At 44.3% G+C, this 18,812-nt stretch overlaps 1 protein-coding gene across 1 annotated transcript in view; it reads left to right on the top strand.

Moving 5' to 3' along the window:
- The window catches only part of CREB5 (cAMP responsive element binding protein 5), a gene marked incomplete at both ends in the record, with an annotated part of 435,958 nt that overhangs the window by 92,117 nt on the left and 325,029 nt on the right, over positions 1-18,812 (top strand). Inside the window, one exon of the mRNA XM_080701989.1 lies at positions 7,802-7,923. Within this exon, the coding sequence (XP_080558115.1) occupies positions 7,802-7,923 (122 nt within the window). The remainder of the gene's footprint in view (positions 1-7,801; positions 7,924-18,812) is intronic.

The following is an 18,812-nucleotide window of genomic DNA, read 5'->3' on the forward strand; positions in this document are numbered from 1 at the left end:
CTACCAATTGTTGCTATATCTCAAAGGAAAGCAGTAAAATCGACAGTCATAATGTTTTATCGAAATGACTCCTCTTTTCTGTATAGTTAGCAATCATAAATTCCTTACTCTCTTAGGACTGTATAGGGACATGACTGGGAACGGTGTGTTGGGTTATGAGGGTAAAGAGTTGTCAAACTCTTCCCGGCTTGGGCTTCTCATCTTGGATTGGCCCGTGGGGCACATTTCCAGAATCCTGATAGGATGATGGTACTAAGTCCTTCCCTTCGGCTGTTCTTGTTCTAATGAAAGATAGCCTTGGGGTGGCAAGAGTTGTGATATTAAGTGTTTCATGTGCCCAATTTGAAATGGGAATTTGAGGAAGACAATGTACGTCAGGTTACAAAGTTATCAGCTATTATATGACAGATCCATTCGATTTGAAAATTATGTACACATTTCAGTATAGATGCAAAAAAGATAATGTCTGGGTTAATTTAATGGCATTATGGTTAGGCATCTAGGAACTCCCAAATTTTGCTTTTATGAAGCCTAATAAAAACAAAACAGAGCTAAAATAATTAAAGGAGAAAACCTCACAAAAACAGAGCTCTCAGGTTTTGTGCAGAAAAAGAGTATGAAATCAAAGTTTCTAAATGCACCTTTATAAGTAAACCAACCAATAAATATTGCAAACGAGAATTCCAGTTGGGAGAACAAAACAAAACAAAAACCTAGCATGGAACTCCTAGCCCCTATTTCCTGTATTCCATATTTCCAGACCAGAAAGTTTAATGTCTCCTGTGGCAAGCCAGTGGGACAGGCCCGTTCTCCAAGGTGGAGCTGTGTACGCATATGTAACTTACACAGTTATGTGCATGACGGAGTGACTCTGAAGATGACAGGCTCTGCTGCCTGTGGGGAAAGACAGATTAGAAAGAGCTGTAGACCTTTCCCAAATGGTAAACCCAATCAAGCCTGAGAAAAAGATACATGGGCCTAGACCTTTCAATGTCTGATAACCCCGCACTCGACATCATGGGCCCATTCATGTGCAGGCCTCTAGTCTGTCTGCACTTGAAGGGCAGAGAGGGCAGGGCCTGGTCCAGGAGTGGGAAGAAGAGCCGCCATTGCCCTTCACCACCATCTATGACTCGTGCCACCAACACTGACTGAGCGCCCAGGAAGATGGCATTGGGCTCGTGGCCCATACTGCACTGAGCACAGCAGAGAGGTCCCTCTTCTCATGGGACTTACTGCACTCGTGGGATGTGGCAGAAGAGATATTAACAACAAAACAACCCGTGTAAGTAAATCAAGAAATGTCACTTAGGGACAAGTGCCATGAAGATAAAACTTGACAATGAGATAGCAGGCGACCAGCAGGTACGGTGAGGGCTTAAGGTAAAGGCCTCCTGGCCTGTGTGGGAAGAGCAACTTCTCAGTACTGTGGGCTCAGAGGCCTGTCTCCCTGACTTCTGTGGTGGACAGTGGACCGGACGTGGTAAGGCTGCAGGACAAGCCATGGTGCAGCTGGCGCTGTCCTGAACAAACGCAGAGTTTAGCGTGTTTAGAGTCTAGCGACTCCTCCCCCATTCTCTTTCTCAGACTGCCAAGTCTGAGAAGAATCAACTAGAAGAATCTAGTTCCAGGCTCTAATCCTAATCTGAGAAAGCAAGAACATGATTTAATAAAGTGGAACATTTGTCTCCAAGAGGGTAATCAACGACCATCGCAACAACTCAAACCCCTCAACCATGGCTCTTTGCTATAAGCCCTTCTCAATAAATTGTGGGCTTCCTAAGGGGGAAGTCAATGGAAGGTGCCACATGAAATCCCCAATTTTTTTCTTTTTGTATGTGGTGCTGGGGATTGAATGCAGGGGCATTCTACCACCAAGTTATACCCTCAGCCCTGTTTATTTTTGTTTTTGTTTGTTTGTTTGTTTGTTTTGGAACAGGGTCTTGCTAAGGAGAGCCTCTCCAAAGTTGCTGAGGCTGGCCTTGAACCTGTCTTAGCTTTCCAAGACCTGGGGTTATAGCACCTGGCTCCAAATTGTTTTTAGAATGAACTGAGAACTTTTAAAAGCTGATTGAATAAACAAATTTTATAAATATCTCACTCGCATACACATGGCTCGTATTTACCTCCTCTTCTTGTCAATTGCATTGTTCGTAAACATATATAGTAATTTCCCAATATTTAAATTAATTGGACTTTTATGGAACAGAGAGTGGTAAGCAGCTTGCGCCAGAGGGCAGCACGATAATAACATTTGCTGCCACGCATCGTCTCACCTTATACCAGTAACTGTGCCCTGCATTTTGCACACGCTATTTAATTCTCAACACTGCTTTTTCTGTAGGAGAAAACAAGATCAAGAGAACGAGTTTATCCAAAGCCCCTACCTGTCTATAATTTTCTTACTATATACCTACATTTGGCAGGCTACACTTACTAAGAACGTATTTCTGTCCTAGATTTAAGTCCAGATATACATCTAAGAACTGCTTTTTCTTAGAGTTTTAGAAACTATAAGAAAAACTATAAGAAAAACTATAAGGGAAACTTTTCTTATAGTTTTTCTTATAGTTTGAGAGTCTTCAAATGGAGCAAATAATCAAAAGTCCTTAGAAGGAGATTTTAAGAAATTAATATTGCAGGAAACAAGAGTTGTGTTTTAAGGTCAGATGGCTTCATCTGCTGGTAAACAGAATGCAAGTGGCTATTGGCATTTAGAGCTGCCAATTCCTTGTCCATGTTTCTAGCTGGTCAGGTAATATAGAACTCGGAAGAATCGCCCTGAATACTCTGCACCATTTGATATATGAAACACCGGCTTGCAGTCTCTCTTGTACCTGGAAACCAGTCCTTCATGACAAAGAGCTTAGGAGAACTCAGGCAACTACGTAGGAACGTCGCGCTTTGGCTTCTGCTAGTCAGGGCGGAGCCTAATAACACGCCTGGGGCTCCTGAGTCCACTCGGCTAGCAGAGGCATGATCCTCCAGGGATAGGAATCCTTCTCACCAGCTCAGCCCCACTAAAGCAGAGTGCAGCCATGGCTTGACTGCTATTGGACATGCGGAGTAGCTCAGGGACAATAGTGAGTGGGTACAGAATACGCACTTGGTTTATTTAAGTCACGTGGGCAAGCATTGCAAGCGGTGCCCCATCAGTGCGTTTTCATAGGCCCACCCGCTCTCCACGGCAGCAATTAATGCATCCCAGCTTGTGCTTCAGGGGTGTGGGAGTGTGTCCCATCTCTCTCCTGGATCCCCCAGCCAGGAGGGGTTTCGCACCCCATGGCTATTGTTTAAAACCACATTTACCTTGGTTTGCTTTGTGTAGTTCTGCCTTTTGAGATAGATACGGGGATACTGTCAGTGTTAGTGAGGGAAATCTATTGCTCCCATTTGAATAGCCTAAAAAAGGCATGATTCTGGGCATAGTGCCATGTGCCTGTAATCCAAGTACTTGCATTACAAGTATTTGGGAGGCTGAGAAAGGAGAATCGCAGGTTTGAGGCCAGCCTCAGCAACTTAGCGAGACCCTCAACAACTTCATGAGACTCTGTTTCAAAAATTTAAAATATTTAAAAAGGGCCGGGGGTGCAGCTTGGAGGTAGAATCAATTCACAGTACCAAAAAAGTATAAATAAGTAAGTAAATAAATGAATAAATGGCACATTTATTTCAAAGACAACTTTCTACAATTCCACAGAATTCTATGAGTTGTTACTCTGTTCCCCTTACAAAGAATTGTGTATATTAAAATTCATCTCATGAAAGCTCCATTACTTAGGACTTTACTGAAATTTAGATAGTAACCAAGCTAAAATAATTCAGTGAAAGCCTTTGATGAGAAGTTAACAAATATAACTCTAAAAGGAATGTAAAATTACTAAAGCTTCTTAAAAAAATTGATACTCAACTCATCTTCTCGGAGAACCCTAACTCTTACTAATATTGATAAGCTATTTGGAAATACAAAAAAATGTCATCACCCATAGTTTTCCTATGGGATATTAGGCGTCATTCTTCCTATCCAACCTTGCCCCTGTCCTGTTAATCATTCTCTCCTTACCCCCTTCACAGTCTTGGTAACCAGTATTCTACTTGCTTATTTGTATGACATTAACTTTTTAGCTTCTATATGTAAATGAGAACATGCACGATTGGATTACTTTTTCTATTTTAAGTTATTTTACTTAGCATAACAGTCTCTAGTTCCTTCTGTGTTGCAGCAAATGACAGGATTTCATTCTCTTTTCTTCGGTACCAGTCTTCCTCGTCCTGTAGGTAAAGAACTCCCCGAGGACACGTGTGATAGTCAGGCCTGCACTTGCCCCGGGTGCTTGGGCCCCGGGGACCTGGTGTGCAGATGTGAGCTCTCTGCAAGAGGGCGATGTGGTTTGTGCAGCTCAGATTCAGATGTATGAAAGCACTAATGAATCAAGTCAAGTGAAGTGCAAACTCAGAAGTTATGAAGTAAAGCCGGGCGTGGTGGCGCACGCTTGTAATCCCGGCATTCGGGAGGCTGAGACAGGAGGATAGTGGTTTGTGCACAGCCTCAGCTAGTTAGTGAGGCCCTCTGCAACTTAGTGAGAACTTATTTCAAAATAAAAAAAAATAGAACTGGGGGTGTAGCTTGGAGGTAGAATGCCCCTGGGTTCCATCCCCAGTACTGCAAAAAAAAAAAAAAAAAAAAAAAGTTAAAAGTTTTAGATTTGCTTGAGATTTGGGGTTATTGGCTTCTCACACTCAGATGTTCCTCCCCAAAATGGAAGTGGTATAACAGTGAGCCTATGACCTTAGGCAGTCAGCTCAGCTTGGATCCCTCCTAGTGATACCCGTCCTGTATGTGCAGAGGGTGTGCCTGTCACTGCTCAACAACCCGCCTAAGCTACTGTTCACCAAAAGAGCACTTGCCGTGATTATTCAGGCTATAGAAATTGCTGGCGCTGGAGCTGACTGCTGTGGGCTCTTGGGTCTAAGTAAGGTATAGCTTACAAGCATTTTTGTTTGTGGTCATGAAAATTTCCCACTAAGTTCGGGTCTAAATTTAGTAGGGAGAGTTATTTGGCAAAGGCATTCATGGCCTGCCAAACTCCTCTTCTTTGATTTAAGCAGCTGATAGACTTAGCCCTCTTTCTGAACGATTGCACGTTTCCTGGCTTACTTGGAACGGGTACCATGTGAGATCAAAGACAATTAATCCACTCTGTATTATTTTTTTTCTTTTTTTTTTTCTGGTGGTACTGGGGTTCCTGGAAGCCCTTGTACCTCCGGGCTATACTCCCAGACCTATTTTATATTTTTTTATCTGGAAACAGGGTCTCTTAAGCCAGCAAGGCTGGCTTTGAACCAGCGCGATCCTCCTGTCTCCGCCTCCCAAGCGCGTGGATTACAAGTGTGCGCCACCACGCCCGGCGCTCTATTATTTCTAAGAAATGTTAAAATGAAAATCCACTTCACTTTTCTGATTCTGATTGTGTACCTGGAAAGAGAAGCTTGCTCACAAGAGGGAGATGAATTAAAAATTAGGAAGAGCACACCTTGTATATTTCAAATGTGGACACAGAGATCTACTTAGGTTTTCTTCGTGTCCTACAGCAAAGAAAATAACATTCGGTAGTGATTTCAGGACCTTCGGGGCCTTCTGCTCTGGGGGGGGGGGGGAGCAACTGTCCTTGCTGCCTCAGGTTCACCTCGCCCTGTGGCGTTTGTTTCTGTTTCTGAAGAGGCCCGCGGCCGTGGACAATGCCATCTTGGTCCCTCTGCCACCCTCCTCCAGCTCCTCTGTTCGTGGGAGTAGGTGTGCCCTGGTATCAGGGGCAGATGAGAAGCTTCCCTCTGCTGGCTCCTCAGCTGCCAACAGGTGTTTCATTTCATGGACCATCTCGCAATGACTCCCAGGGTCCAGCAGTCCCGTGGCGGCTGCTGGGGTGGCCTTCTTTCTACCTCCAGCCAAAGTCTTCAACTTCTCAGCTTCTAACAAAGAAGCACAGAGGAAATTATCCACAGAAGCGTAGAGGAAATTAAGGCCTGGCCAACAAAATGCCCACTGATGATAGTCTCTTATTTCAGGATGGTTGCTTGGTGGTATCTCGGAAATGTTCCCCTAAGATGGCTTGTATGAGGGTCATAAATGGTTCCAGGAATGGGCCCATTTCAAAAACCAAGATTGGTTAAGACTACCAGTTACCAAGAAAATTATGTGACCCAGTTTCCAAATCAGGCCTGGGGCAAGACTCAGTTTCCCTGTAGGTAAAGCAGGGAAAGTAATTTTTACTTAAAAGGTTGGTATAAAAACTAATGGAATGGTATAGGAAAAGCTTATCACCATGACCGGCATGAAGTAAGCGCCCGGTAAATGTAAGAATAGATATGCAGACAAATACACGCTTAGAGGCACCCTTTCATTTCTACTCTGGGAGTTTGCTTATTTATACCTTTTATTCAGAAAACTACTTTCTCTATGCATCTAGGCTTTATTTCCAACCAAATTACTAGTTCCAGCTGTTACAGATTTCCCTTTAGATAATCACAGATAGCCGGGCACCTATAATCCTAGTATCTGGACGGTGGAGATAGGAGGATCACAGGTTCAAGACCAGCCTCAGCAGCTTAGCAAGACCCTGTTTCAAAATAATAATACTAATAATACTAATAGTTGACCATTTTCTGCTTCATGGGTTTTAAGATATTCTTCAAATCTCAGGGTCTATTTACTGGTTTGCTGGGCTTAACTATTCTCTGTATAGTTTTTGAAGAGTCAATCTAGTCCTAGTTTTTTTTTTTTATTTCAATTTAGGGCACTCTTCAGTTGATGGGTGGTGATGGCTGAGAGACTTTTTGGGGAAAAGATTTTTTTCCCCAAAAAGGGGTTTTCCCTTCCTGGTCCTTGTATCTTTTTAAGGAAGGCAGTTTATAGTGTGGTATGTGTCAAGTGGATCTTCACCATGGAAGTGAAGATATACTTAGTGGCTACGAAGGCGTAATTCTACCCTGCTTACCTTCTAGGAGCTTATGATACTAGATAGAACATGTGTGGAAATATTTTATAAACTGTAAATGCTACATAAAGATTAAGCCACAAATCGTGACTCCAACTCCTCCAGTTTTCTAACTAGCGAGCTCTCTAGAAAGCTTGAGAATATGAAAGAAATTCTTTTCCTTTTAAAGAACATTCTCAGAACATTCTTTTGGCTATCAGAAAGGAAAATAAAATTAATAATGATAATTTTAAAGGGTGGGAGCTGAATGTGTTTGACTTGGAATTTCTTATCATCCTTCTGCGATTCTCAGAAAGAGAGAGAATTGCTGGATTTTCCTTCTCCACTAGGGAAAAAGGAATTGTGCTTGTTTGTTTCTGTTTGTTTACTATAAAAACGTAGATTGTCTCTCTGGGCCCCTGAAGTCAGGCTTAACTTAGGCATAGAAGGTTTTTGGGCTGAGTTTAGCCAAGTCATTTCCCTCTCTGTTTTAAAAGAGAAGAAGGTCATTCCAGATGTTGCAACGTGGGTTCAAGTGATAGGAGTCCAGATGTTACAGTGTGTTCAAGTGACAGGAGCCCAGGCAGGCGGAGGCAGGATCCCGCGAGGTTGGGGAGAGGGATGTGTGGAGAGTCTTACCTCCTGCAGCCTTTGGCCTTCTTGTTCCTGCTCTGGTTTTCTTTTCTGCTGTACTAGAATCTTATTTAAAGGGCTGGGAGCTCGTGGATGGCTGTGGGCATCCTTTGAAGGCCAGGAAGGTACCTGTGTTCATTTCTTGCTTGCCATTGTATTTTGAGAAGCCCCATTTATAATCATTCTGCTTACAGATCAGACTCCAACCCCCACGAGATTTCTGAAGAACTGTGAGGAGGTGGGCCTCTTCAGCGAATTGGATTGCTCCTTCGAGCACGAATTCAGGAAGGCCCAGGAGGAGGAGAGCAGCAAACGGGTAAGTGTGCCTGGGTAGACACCTCGGCAGGTGTCTCCCTAACACCTGCTAGAAAGTCACCCGTGAAAACTAGGTGGTTCTGAAGATTGTGTTGATGTGGCTTTAAAAGGGTATTTCATCTACTTGTGAGTGTTAATCAGATGATTATTTTAAATGGATGAATCCCAGATGGTGATAGAATCCAAAGCTTAGATAAGTCATGAGAAAAAAATAGGTATCTGAAATAGGAAATTCAAACCCCAAAAGAAAAGAAAAGTTGCTTGAATCTTGAAGCCGTGTCAGATAAAACCTCAGAGACCATTTCTATTTTGAAGCAGTTGTTTTAGGTTGCTAAGTACTTAGCAGCAGGCCTTACGTGGGCGGTGATGGCAGAAGCGAGTCAAAGGCTAAGAGAACAGGCTTCACATCACAGCGGTAGGAGAGGGGATTCCAGCCGATTTGGGCCAGGATGCAACTGTCTGTTTTCCATAATCTTTCCGGTCATTCTCCCACAGATTTGAAATTACTTCCTATCCGTGTTACCTGGTCAGATTATTGAACATCTGTTGTTGGTGAAACAAATAGATTAGCTACAAGTGTGGATCACTTGTTCTAGGGGAAAAAAAATGTACGAAATTCACGTTAAGAAACTCTTCAGAATATATTCAGGTTTTTTTTTTTATCAGAATACTGTGCTGGAATTTTAAGGTCACTTTGACAAGATCAAGAGATGAGGTCCCCAGTATGTGTGCCAAGGATGGTTGTTAGTCTCTCTTTCTTTCTTTCTTTCTTTCTTTCTTTCTTTCTTTCTTCCTTTCCCCTTTCTTTCTTCTTTCTTTCTTCCTTTCCCCTTTCTTTCTTCTTTCTTTCTTTCTTTCTTTCTTTTCCTCTCCTCTCCTCTCCTCTCCTCTCCTCTCCTCCCTTCTCCTCTCCTTTCCTCCCTTCTCCTCTCCTCTCCTCTCCTCTCTTCTCCTTTCTTTCTCACTGTCATGGGGCATCACTGAGTGCCCACAATGTGCTCAGAAGCAAATTAGACACAGTTCGCAAACAGAAACTCCACCTGTGAAAAATGATTGAAATACAGGCCAGCTAGGTGGGAACGAATTTCAAGTTCCAGCTGTTCCATCCGGAAAAGAAATGTTGAAAGACTCTGATATTTGCCCGAGCACTTAGAGCCTTTGAATCTTCCTCTATGCTAAATCACAGTAATCTCCTCTACCAGAGTTTCCGTGCCACATTTTCGCAGCGGGAGAAGCCAGGGCTCCCATTCAGCACGTGCAACCTCAGGGGAAAGGCCGCAGAAGTAGGCCGCACCGACAAGAGGGGTGCAGACCTCAGCGCACTCATCCGAGTTGTCTGTAACTCATCTCATTCACTTTTGGCCCTGTCTTCCACTCTCCTTCCACTCATGACAGCGAGTGTGAAGTGCATTCTCTCCTCCTCCCCCTCTTTTTTTTTTAAACAAACACTTATATACTAAGTGCTATTTGCCGGACAAATAAAGTCCTGGGCACTTTAAGAACTTAACACAATACAAACAGAAGGCACAATTTGATGTCTCATTGTAAGAAATAGGATTTGGAAAAGCATTGAAAACAGCAAGTGAGAAGAAGAAAGTCTCCTCTGGTAACTTTCCTCCAGTGGAATAGTAAATATTTTGGCAGATGCGCACATGTAGAAGCCTAAAGGATTGAGTTCATTCATTCCTTGGGACAGTCAAAGCTGGCTTCTTAGATGAAACTGACCTCTAGGAAAAATGTGTACTTAGCCAGGTATAGTGGCGCACGCCTGTAATCCCCTGCTTGGGAGGCTGAGACAGGAGGATCCAAGGTTTGCTGCCAGACAGTTACTTAGTGAGACCCTATTTCAAAAAAACTTAAAAAGAATAAAAAACAGGGGTGTAGCTTGGGGGTAGAATGCCCCTGGGTTCAATCCCCAGTACTGCAAAAAAAAAGAAGGAAAGAAAGAAAGAAAGAAAGAAAGAAAGAAAGAAAGAAAGAAAGGAAGAAAGGAAGAAAGAAAGAAAGAAAGAAAGGAAGAAAGGAAGAAAGAAAGAAGAAAAGAAGGAAAGAAAGAAGAAAGAAAGGAAGAAAGAAAGAAAGAAGAAAGAAGAAAGAAAGGAAGAAAGAAAGAAGAAAGGAAGGAAGAAAGGAAGGAAGAAAGAAAGGAATAAAGAAAGAAGAAAGAAAGGAATAAAGAAAGAAAGAAGAAAGAAAGAAGAAAGAAAGAAAAAAGAAAGAAGAAAGAAAGAAGAAATAAAGGAATAAAGAAAGAAGAAAGAAGAAAGAAGAAAGAAAGAAAGAAAGAAAGAAAGAAAGAAAGAAAGAAAGAAAGAAAGAATGAATGTACACTTGGTCCCTACGGCTTCATATGTGGTAGAATGTTTTAGCTGAAGCATAGGACCTTCCTTTTCCCCCAGACACTTCACCAAGAACAGTTTCATGGAACCCGGGCTAGGGGCATGGCTTTGGCTATCCTCCTTTACATCATTCTTGATTTTCCATATGATGCCGGGGCTAGGGAATTCTTGCAGACTTGAATTCCTGGAATGGCTTGCTTCCCCTGAGGAACTGAAATCTTTTCTCCTGGTGGACCCGAGACTCATACAACTGGTTCTGTTTCTCTTTTCACTTTGACTGCTAAGTTCACACAAAGCCAAGTTTACTGCGTAACTTTGAGAACTTTTTGGAAGATGGCGATGAGCAACATCTTACTTCCCTCGCACACTAGACTTTCGGTTCTAGTTCATATTTTCTCTGGTCTTGATTTTTAATTAAAAGAAATTTCATGCTAAACATGTTGGCAAGTTGCTTTCAATTCTTCATGGGTTGAAGAGTACAAATTATTATTTTGTGTGTGTGTTGGGGATTGAAGTCAACAGTGTTCTACCACCAAGATAGAGCTCTAGCCCTTATTATTTTTGAAACAGGTCCTCACTAAGTTGCTGAGGCTGGCCTTGAAACTTCCATCCTCCTACCTCTGTCTCCCAAATACTGAGATGACCATGTATGTACCAACACATAAGGCTAATATCACTAAATTTTAAAAATTAAAATAATTCAGCAGGCCACATTGAGGAAGAGAACTATCACTGCTGTAGAACTATGAGTTCTCCCTCTCTCTCTCTCTCTCTCTCTCTCTCTCTCTCTCTCTCTGTACTGGGAATGGAACCCAGGAGCATTCTACCTCTGAGTTACACCCCCAGGCCTACCTATTTTTTATTCTTTATTTTGAAACAGGATCTCACTGAGTTGCAAAGTGCGTCACTAAGTAGTAGCTGAGGCTGTCTGTGAACTGCGATTCTGAAGTTAAACAGAATCCCAAATCCTGAGGTTACAAGAGTGTGCCACCACGTCCGGCCGGTTGTCTTTCTTTTGAATATTACTCACAGTACAGTGATTTCGAGGCAGGTCTGTGGGTGTAGGGCCGTGTAACCAGCCTCCCCTCTGCCCCCCTCCTGAGTGGTTCATGCCCAGCCGCACTTGCATGGACTACAAACTAGACAACATTCGGGCAACTGAGGCTTCCTCTTCTTGTTTGAACCAGCGGGGTCAAATCCAGCTTCCGATGGCCACCGCTAGACCAGAGGGCAGCCTGTCATGGCCCAGAGCGCAGCCACTCATCGCCCAGCACTGGGCTGTGTTGGGGGCTCCTGCCCAATGCTCCTTTGGGAGCCACAGGGAAAATGAGGAGCCACAGCGGCGCCCCTCGATCTGACGGTGCTCTCCTCCCTTCCCTGGACCATGTTTCCCCAGCCTCCAGCATCCCTGGCATGGTGCCACCTCCAACCCCACTTCCTTTATTTGTCTGCTCATCAAGAAGTAGAGACACAATGTCTCTATTCAACACACGCCCGTTATTCCCTGGTGCTGTCTTCTCCTTTCCTCTTGCCATACCCAGATGGTTATTTCCTTTGAAGTTTCTATCTCCAACGCTTTTATAAGTTTTTTTTTTTTTTTTGGACTCAGAATCTTTCTTTTTTGTAGGATAAAGGTTAAATTTGTTAACATTATCTCATTAAGCATAGGGACCTGTAGTAGTGGTTCTTTTAAAAAAAAATATATATATATATATGCTTTTGTTGGTGTGTTGTAACCATACACCACATTGAGGTTTAGTGTGATAGAAGCGTGTGTATAGCACCTGGTACATTTCTCCCAGGTCATGCCCCGTTCTCTCCCCTCCCTGCTCATAGTACTGAAATTGGTATTAGTAACTTAATAAGTGTACATGGGATTGTTTGAACCATTTCATCAGGTCTCCTCCCTTCTTCCCCGTCTTCCCATAACCCCCTTCACTATTCTTTTTTTTTTTTTTTCCCGGTACTAGTGATGGAACCCAGGGACATTCTATCTCCAAGCTATACCCCCAGCCCTATTTTTTTTTTTTTTTAGTCTTTTTATTTTTTGAAACAGGGTCTCACTGAATTGCGAAAGGCCTCACTAAGTAGCTGTGGCTGGCCACGAACCATGATCCTCCGGTCTCCGCCTCCTGGATGACGGGATTACAGCGTGCGCCACCCGCCTCGCGCCTCCACTATGCTATTGGCTTCTCTCCTCATTTATTTGAAGCCTCTTGTTTTCCAGTTTCTTTCCAGCTTCCACATATTGGAGGAAGCATACAACCCTTCACTTTCTGAGACTGGCTAATGTCATGCTGCGCGGTATTCTTTAGTTTCATCCATTTTCCTGTAAATGAATCTTTTAATAAAAAGCCTTGCACGGGCTCATCAACACATTCTTGTAAAGTGGGAGATGGATTAATTTATCCAGAGAATTTGTTTGAAAAACGTTCTTGTTTGAAAGTTCTAAGTACTTTATGCCAAAATATGGGAAGATTAGAAGAACATTCTGTTCAAGAGCAAATAAAGACTTGGTTCTTTCTCGGGCCAATGTGGCTGTCCTTTAGAGAGAATTCTGTTTTATAGACTGCCTGTAACACTGACACTTTTTCCCAAAGTGCCCTGGTGTGTGTATAGAATAAGCAGGTCATGTTCACCGGCAAAAGGCCTCAATATCTCTATCAATATTATATACAGCTAAAACTGGGCATGGTAGCACATGCTTATAATCCCAGCATTCGGGAGGCTGAGACAGGAGGATCATGGTTCGAGGACAGCCTCAGCTACTTAGTGAGGCCCTTTGCAATTCAGTGAGACCCAGTTTCAAAATAAAGAATAAGAAACGGGGCTGGGGGTATAGCTTGGAGGTAGAATGCCCCTGGGTTCCATCCCCATTACCACAATAACAACAAAAAATTATATACAGCTGGGTGTGGTGGCACATGCTTGTAATCCCAGTACTTGGGAGGCTGAAATAGGAGGATCACAAAGTTGAGAACAGACTTAGCAAATTAGGGAAACCCTCAGTAACTTAGAGAGACCCTCCCTGTTTTAAGGTTAAAAAAATAAAAGAGGGCTGAAGGTGTGACACAGTAGTAGAAAGCCCCCGGCTTCAATCCCCAGTACCACAAAAATATAATAAACAGCAGACAACATATTCCACAACGGTTTCAATTTTCTAAGTTAATATAAGTTTATGGCCTCATAATTCTTTAATAAGAGATCCCCGCCCCTTGGAAAAGCATGTTGTAACTCACTCACAGACATCACAAATCACAGCTTGCCTACGGCTTAGAACTCGGGTTAGTCCAAATCTTGAAACACCCAAGACGGTTTTGTTCCTAATTTCCAGTACCCACCATCTACCAGGCACGGTCCAAGGCACTGGCAAACATACCACTGAATAAAAACGATGTACTGTGCAAACAATAAGTGGGGAAACCATCTTAACATGTCGGATGGGGTAAGTGCTATGAGTGGTCAGCTGCTCAGCGAGGGCGTCTCTGGTCAGTGTCTGTATGAGCAGAGACTCCAGGAGGAGGAGCCCCGAGCCAGGTGCATACTGGGAAGAGTGTTGAACCCAGAGAAAACATCAGTGCAAAAATCTAAGGCTGAGCCAAGCGTGGTGGAGCACGCTTGTAATCCTAGCATTTGGGAAGCTGAGACAGGAGGATCGTGGTTTGAGGACAGCCTCAGATAGTTAGTGAGGCCCTTTGCAAGTCAGTAAGACCCTGTTTCAAAACAAAGAATAAAAATTAGTACTGGGGGAGTAGCTCGAAGGTAGAATGCCCCTAAATTCCATCCCCAGTACCATAAAAAAAAAATTAAAAAACGAAGCCTGGATGGTGCTCAGCACAAAGAGGCCAATTTGGCGGGAAGAGGGGGCCACAATAAAGCCAGAGAGCTGAGTCGGGAGGGTGGGCCCAGGAGGGCTTTGCAGGTCCAGGCGGGCTTCGGCCTTGACTCCGAGTGAGATGAGGATCCTCCCACAGCTCTGAGCAGAGGAGTGACAGGGTCTGACTTGATGTTCTAGAAAGATCGATCACACTGGTTGCAGAGTTGAAAGTCAATTGTTGGAGTGTGGCGATAGAAAGAGAGAAAATAGTTAGGAGGCGATTGAGAGAATCCAGATGAAAGATGAGAGCAGATTGGCCCAAGCGGAGGTGGGAAGGTGGTTAGATTCTGGTTGTATTTTGAAGGTAGAAGCAACAGGATTTTCTGGGGATGGATTTGACTAGGAAATAACAGAAAGAGTGGAATCAGGGATGGCTACAGGCTTTTGGTAGCTATGAAACTGGAGAGGCTGGTGGGAGAGCAGGTTTGGAGGAAAATTTGGGAGAGGTTGTTTTTTTTTTTAGGCTTGTGAAGTGGAGATCCTGGGTCAGCAGATGGGCATAGAGGTCTGAAATTTGGCGGAAGAAGGGTATCTTGGAGTAAAGATTGACAAGTTGTTGATATAGCAATGGTATTTATTTATTTATTTATTTGTGTGTGGTATTAGGGATAGAACCCAGGTGCTTTCTACCTCCGGGCTTATACTCCCAGACCTATTTTTATATTTTATTTGGAAGCAGGGTCTCACTAAGTTGCTGAGCGCCTAACTAAGTAGCCGAGGCTGGCTTTGAACCTGCTCAATCCTCCTGTCTCAGCCTCCCAAGTACTGGGATTATAGACATTGCGCCACCACGCCCAGTTCAGCAAAGGTATTTAAATACATGAAATTGCATTGACTCCCCAGGCCAGGAATGAAGGAGACGAAGTGGAAAGGTGTGAGCATGGAGCTGGGCAGAGTCTTCCAGTCCTCCAAGACAGAGTGTTGTTCCTCTTTCCTCTGTGGCCAGAGATGCTGCAGGTGACCGGATATTATGCAGGACCAAGCCACGCAGGGAGCCCCGCCGGCCTTTACAGAAGGGCTGAGTGGACAATCAGTGTGCTGAATCAGAGTCCCCGATCAGAGGAGAGAAAAACAAGAGATTGAGAAAATAAAGAAAGAATCAGGCATGGCGGTGCACGCTTGTAATTCCAGCATTTGGGAGGCTGAGACAGGAGGATCGTGGTTTGCACACAGTCTCAACTAATACTCATTGAGACCCTTTGCAACTCAGCGAGACTGTTTCAAAATAAAGAATAAAAAATAGGGCTGGGGGTATAGCTCGGAGGTAGAGTGCTCCTAGACTCAATCCCTAGTTTCTAGAAAGAAAGAAAGAAAGAAAGAAAGAAAGAAAGAAAGAAAGAAAAGGGTAAAAACATCTAGGAAGCAGGATATAACTTCATCTTATAATAGCTGTGTGTGTGTGTGTGTGTGTGTGTGTGTGTGTGTGTGTGTGTGTGTGTGTAAGGAAGGGCAGTTGAAGAGAGCAGAATTGAACTCCTCTGTCTTGCTGAGAGAAATATAACATTACCGCCTGACATGGTTAAAGACCCTGAAGATAAAAAGCGCTGGCCACAAGCGCTGAGTGTTATTCTCCCACAGGACCCAAGTATCACTCATTATGCTGATGCAGAAATAGCAAATTAGGACATTTTCATGCTCTAGAATTCCTGCGCCAATGATGGAAAGTGCAGTCTCTCCCCAGAGAGTGTTGACTGTGTAAAGCAAGAGAGCAGGGGACAAGCTACAGTCCTAAGATCTTGGGGCCCGGCTCAGTTGGAGTCCCAGAACAGGGCATGGCCCGGTCAGCCTCGGCTCAGAGAGCAGGCTGTCCCCGCGGATTCAATTCTGCACCTGGAAATCATGGCACCCGGTGTTACTTGGAGAGAGAGAGTGTGCCGAGAGGGGGCTCCTCTGCCTCCTGGCATAGCCTTGCTCCTAACCTGCCACCAGCCGGCACGACCACTGGGGAATGGAAGGCCGGCCCTGGTGGGAAAATAAGACGCCAATGGAGGCAAACTCGCAACAGCTGCAGGCTTCCGGTGATGCTGCCATGTTGCTTCTAAGATATAAGTTTGAAATAATCCCTCCCTCCCCCAGAAGTCTGGAAGAGAGAGATATTCAGAAACCTAAACTCAGTTTTATCCGGGTATGGAAAAGTCACGGTGTTTTCTTAATCCCAGGAGATGAAACCGTTTTTAATTTATTTATTTTTTTTAGCATGACCAAAAGGGAGCCCCCATGGGCGGTGATATTGGAGACGAGAGCCCCTTTCGTTCCCCACACCCATGACAGGAGCCCCGGCCTGTGTTAGGAGGCGGTCCTCACCCTCCCATCTGATCACACTCCACATGCAAGTCACTTTCCACTCCCCCTCATAGGTTACGGTTATGCCCTCATCTTAGGTGATATTTGATGCTGGAAGAGAATTTGGCTTGATCCTGCCTCCCACTCAGGGGAATGACTCAACCCCTGGATAAAGTGGAAGCTGTTTCATGTGTTTTAGGTCCCTGGGATTTAGGGATAATGAGGAGAGGCCCATCGGGGATTAGGAAGGGTGGGTATCTACTGCCACATGTGTGAGGGAATTAAGACGTGATCTCCAGCTCTGCTCAACTTTAAAATGGAGTGGATGATAAAAGCAACAAAAAACGCATAGGATTTTATGTTTGTTTGGGATGGAAGATAAGGTATCCTCGAAGTGGCAAAATGCACAGTGTATTGTCTTTTATAGCCTGGACCCTTCATGTCAGATATCTTGGGTGTGGTTGATATGGGAAGCCCGCAGCCTGAAGGAAGACTGGTGATATGGGTACCAGCTATTGTCCATCATCTCTCCTGGAGACCTTCTCTATTTGGATAATTTGGATCTTAAGAGATGGATCCTTACAACTTTACAGCAAAGAAAATAGTGATATCACCTTCTGAGACTGGCGAGTTACTTCTAATTCTAAAGTGGTCATTTGAAGCTCTGACGTCAGCCGGCCTTCTAAAACAGATGAAGCAGAGAAGGTGGTGGCGGCCATAATTGCAGGTGAATGCCTCCTCCTAGCCCGTGGCTAGGTTTTATCGTTCTCTGATTTGGTATTAATGTTTTAAATGATTTATCATAGGATTTGCTTATATTCTCTACCATGTGGTTCTGGCCACAAAGAGGTTGGTATCTAACAGATCCCTTTTGGAGAGCTGGTTCAAAGTCTGCAGACACAGGTCTGGATTGGAAAGGTTATGCATTCAGGTGCTGTGATAGGTATTCACATCTGAGGTGCTGGTGTCCCCATGTGACCTACAGCATGGAAGAAGGATCGGAATCCATCTGCTCGACAACATGATGATTGCTAGAGTCTGAACATTCATTGTGGGAACCTCTACTTGTGTTCGAAATAACTGCAGAAGAAATCACACTTGCTTGCGCACATTTTCCTGCTCACTTGTGACTGGCTATGATAGTGACCCAAGTGTTTACCTATTCATGACGTGTATTCAGGTCCACATAAGAAATTCTGAACATGTTATTAATGACCATTTGATTTTGACCCTTTTAGCTAACTGGGAATAACTATAGGTGGTTACATCAGTAATATTTCTTCCCATTTGAAATCCAAAGAAATAAAGGATGAAAAGAGGGATGGTGGCTCATACAACTTGTTCTTTTTCTCCTACCTCTTCTCCACCCCATCTTGGCCTTGTTGGGTTTTATATGTGCCGGGCACAGGAGATTCCTATTCTCTCTTCAGAAAACCCAGTCTCACTGAGTTGCAAAGGGCTTCACTAAGTAGCCAAGGCTGTCCTCGAACCCCGATCCTCTTGTCTCAGCCTCCCAAATGCTGGGATTTCAAGCATGCGTCACCATGCCCAGCTTCCCCGGAATCTCGATCAACAGGGTACCCGCCATGTTTGACTCTATACTCCAGCCGCATGTGTCACCCACAGACTGGTATTTCAACATCCTATGTGTGAAGCACATCTACAAGGACCAAGGGTGAGGATGACACTAAAAACCGACAAGGAATACAAAGAGCACAAATAGCGCCCATACAACAGAGCCCTGGCCCTCCTTAGGGACCGGTGGTCAGCTCAGCCTAGCCGCTGTCAGCCTTGCTAGCTCAGCCCCAGCCTGATTATAGCTGAAAGTTAGTGCAATTTAATTATTTGGCTGGAATGATCCTCACAGAACAATCCTAAAGCTGAGCTTTACAGGCTGCAAAAAAGGCAGCTTGTCGCCGGGTGTGATGGTGGACATCTGTAATCCCAGTTCTTGGGAGGCTGAGACAGGAGGATTTCAGGTTCAGAGCCAGCCTTAGCAATTTAGCAAGACACGGTTCAATAAAAGAAAAGGCAGCTTTCTCACAGGGGGTGTTCTCATCAGGGCGATTTGAACTTCCTTATCCTGGCTGGGCTGGGTTCTCAGTTTGCAATCTCCTTTCCTACTTGTACAAGGCAGGCAAGCCAGGAAGAAATAGCAAGTTATTGACCTAAATGGAATCACGCATCCAGCGACCCTCCTCCCAGGGAACCAGTTTCCGGTTGTGGGTAATTCAAGATGTCCACATGGTAGACAGGCGCGCAGAGGGGTTCCTGGTTCTGCTGGCCTTGCATGTGCAGGGAAGCTCCTGCTGTCCTCCTTGGGCCTTCCATCAGCTCTCCCAGAGGCCAACAGGAAAGCGGCCCTGCCTCCTGCACCTCATTCAAACACGG

The sequence above is a fragment of the Muscardinus avellanarius genome, assembly GCF_963383645.1.
Source record: "Muscardinus avellanarius genome assembly, chromosome: 9".
In the NCBI taxonomy this organism is placed as follows: domain Eukaryota; kingdom Metazoa; phylum Chordata; class Mammalia; order Rodentia; family Gliridae; genus Muscardinus; species Muscardinus avellanarius.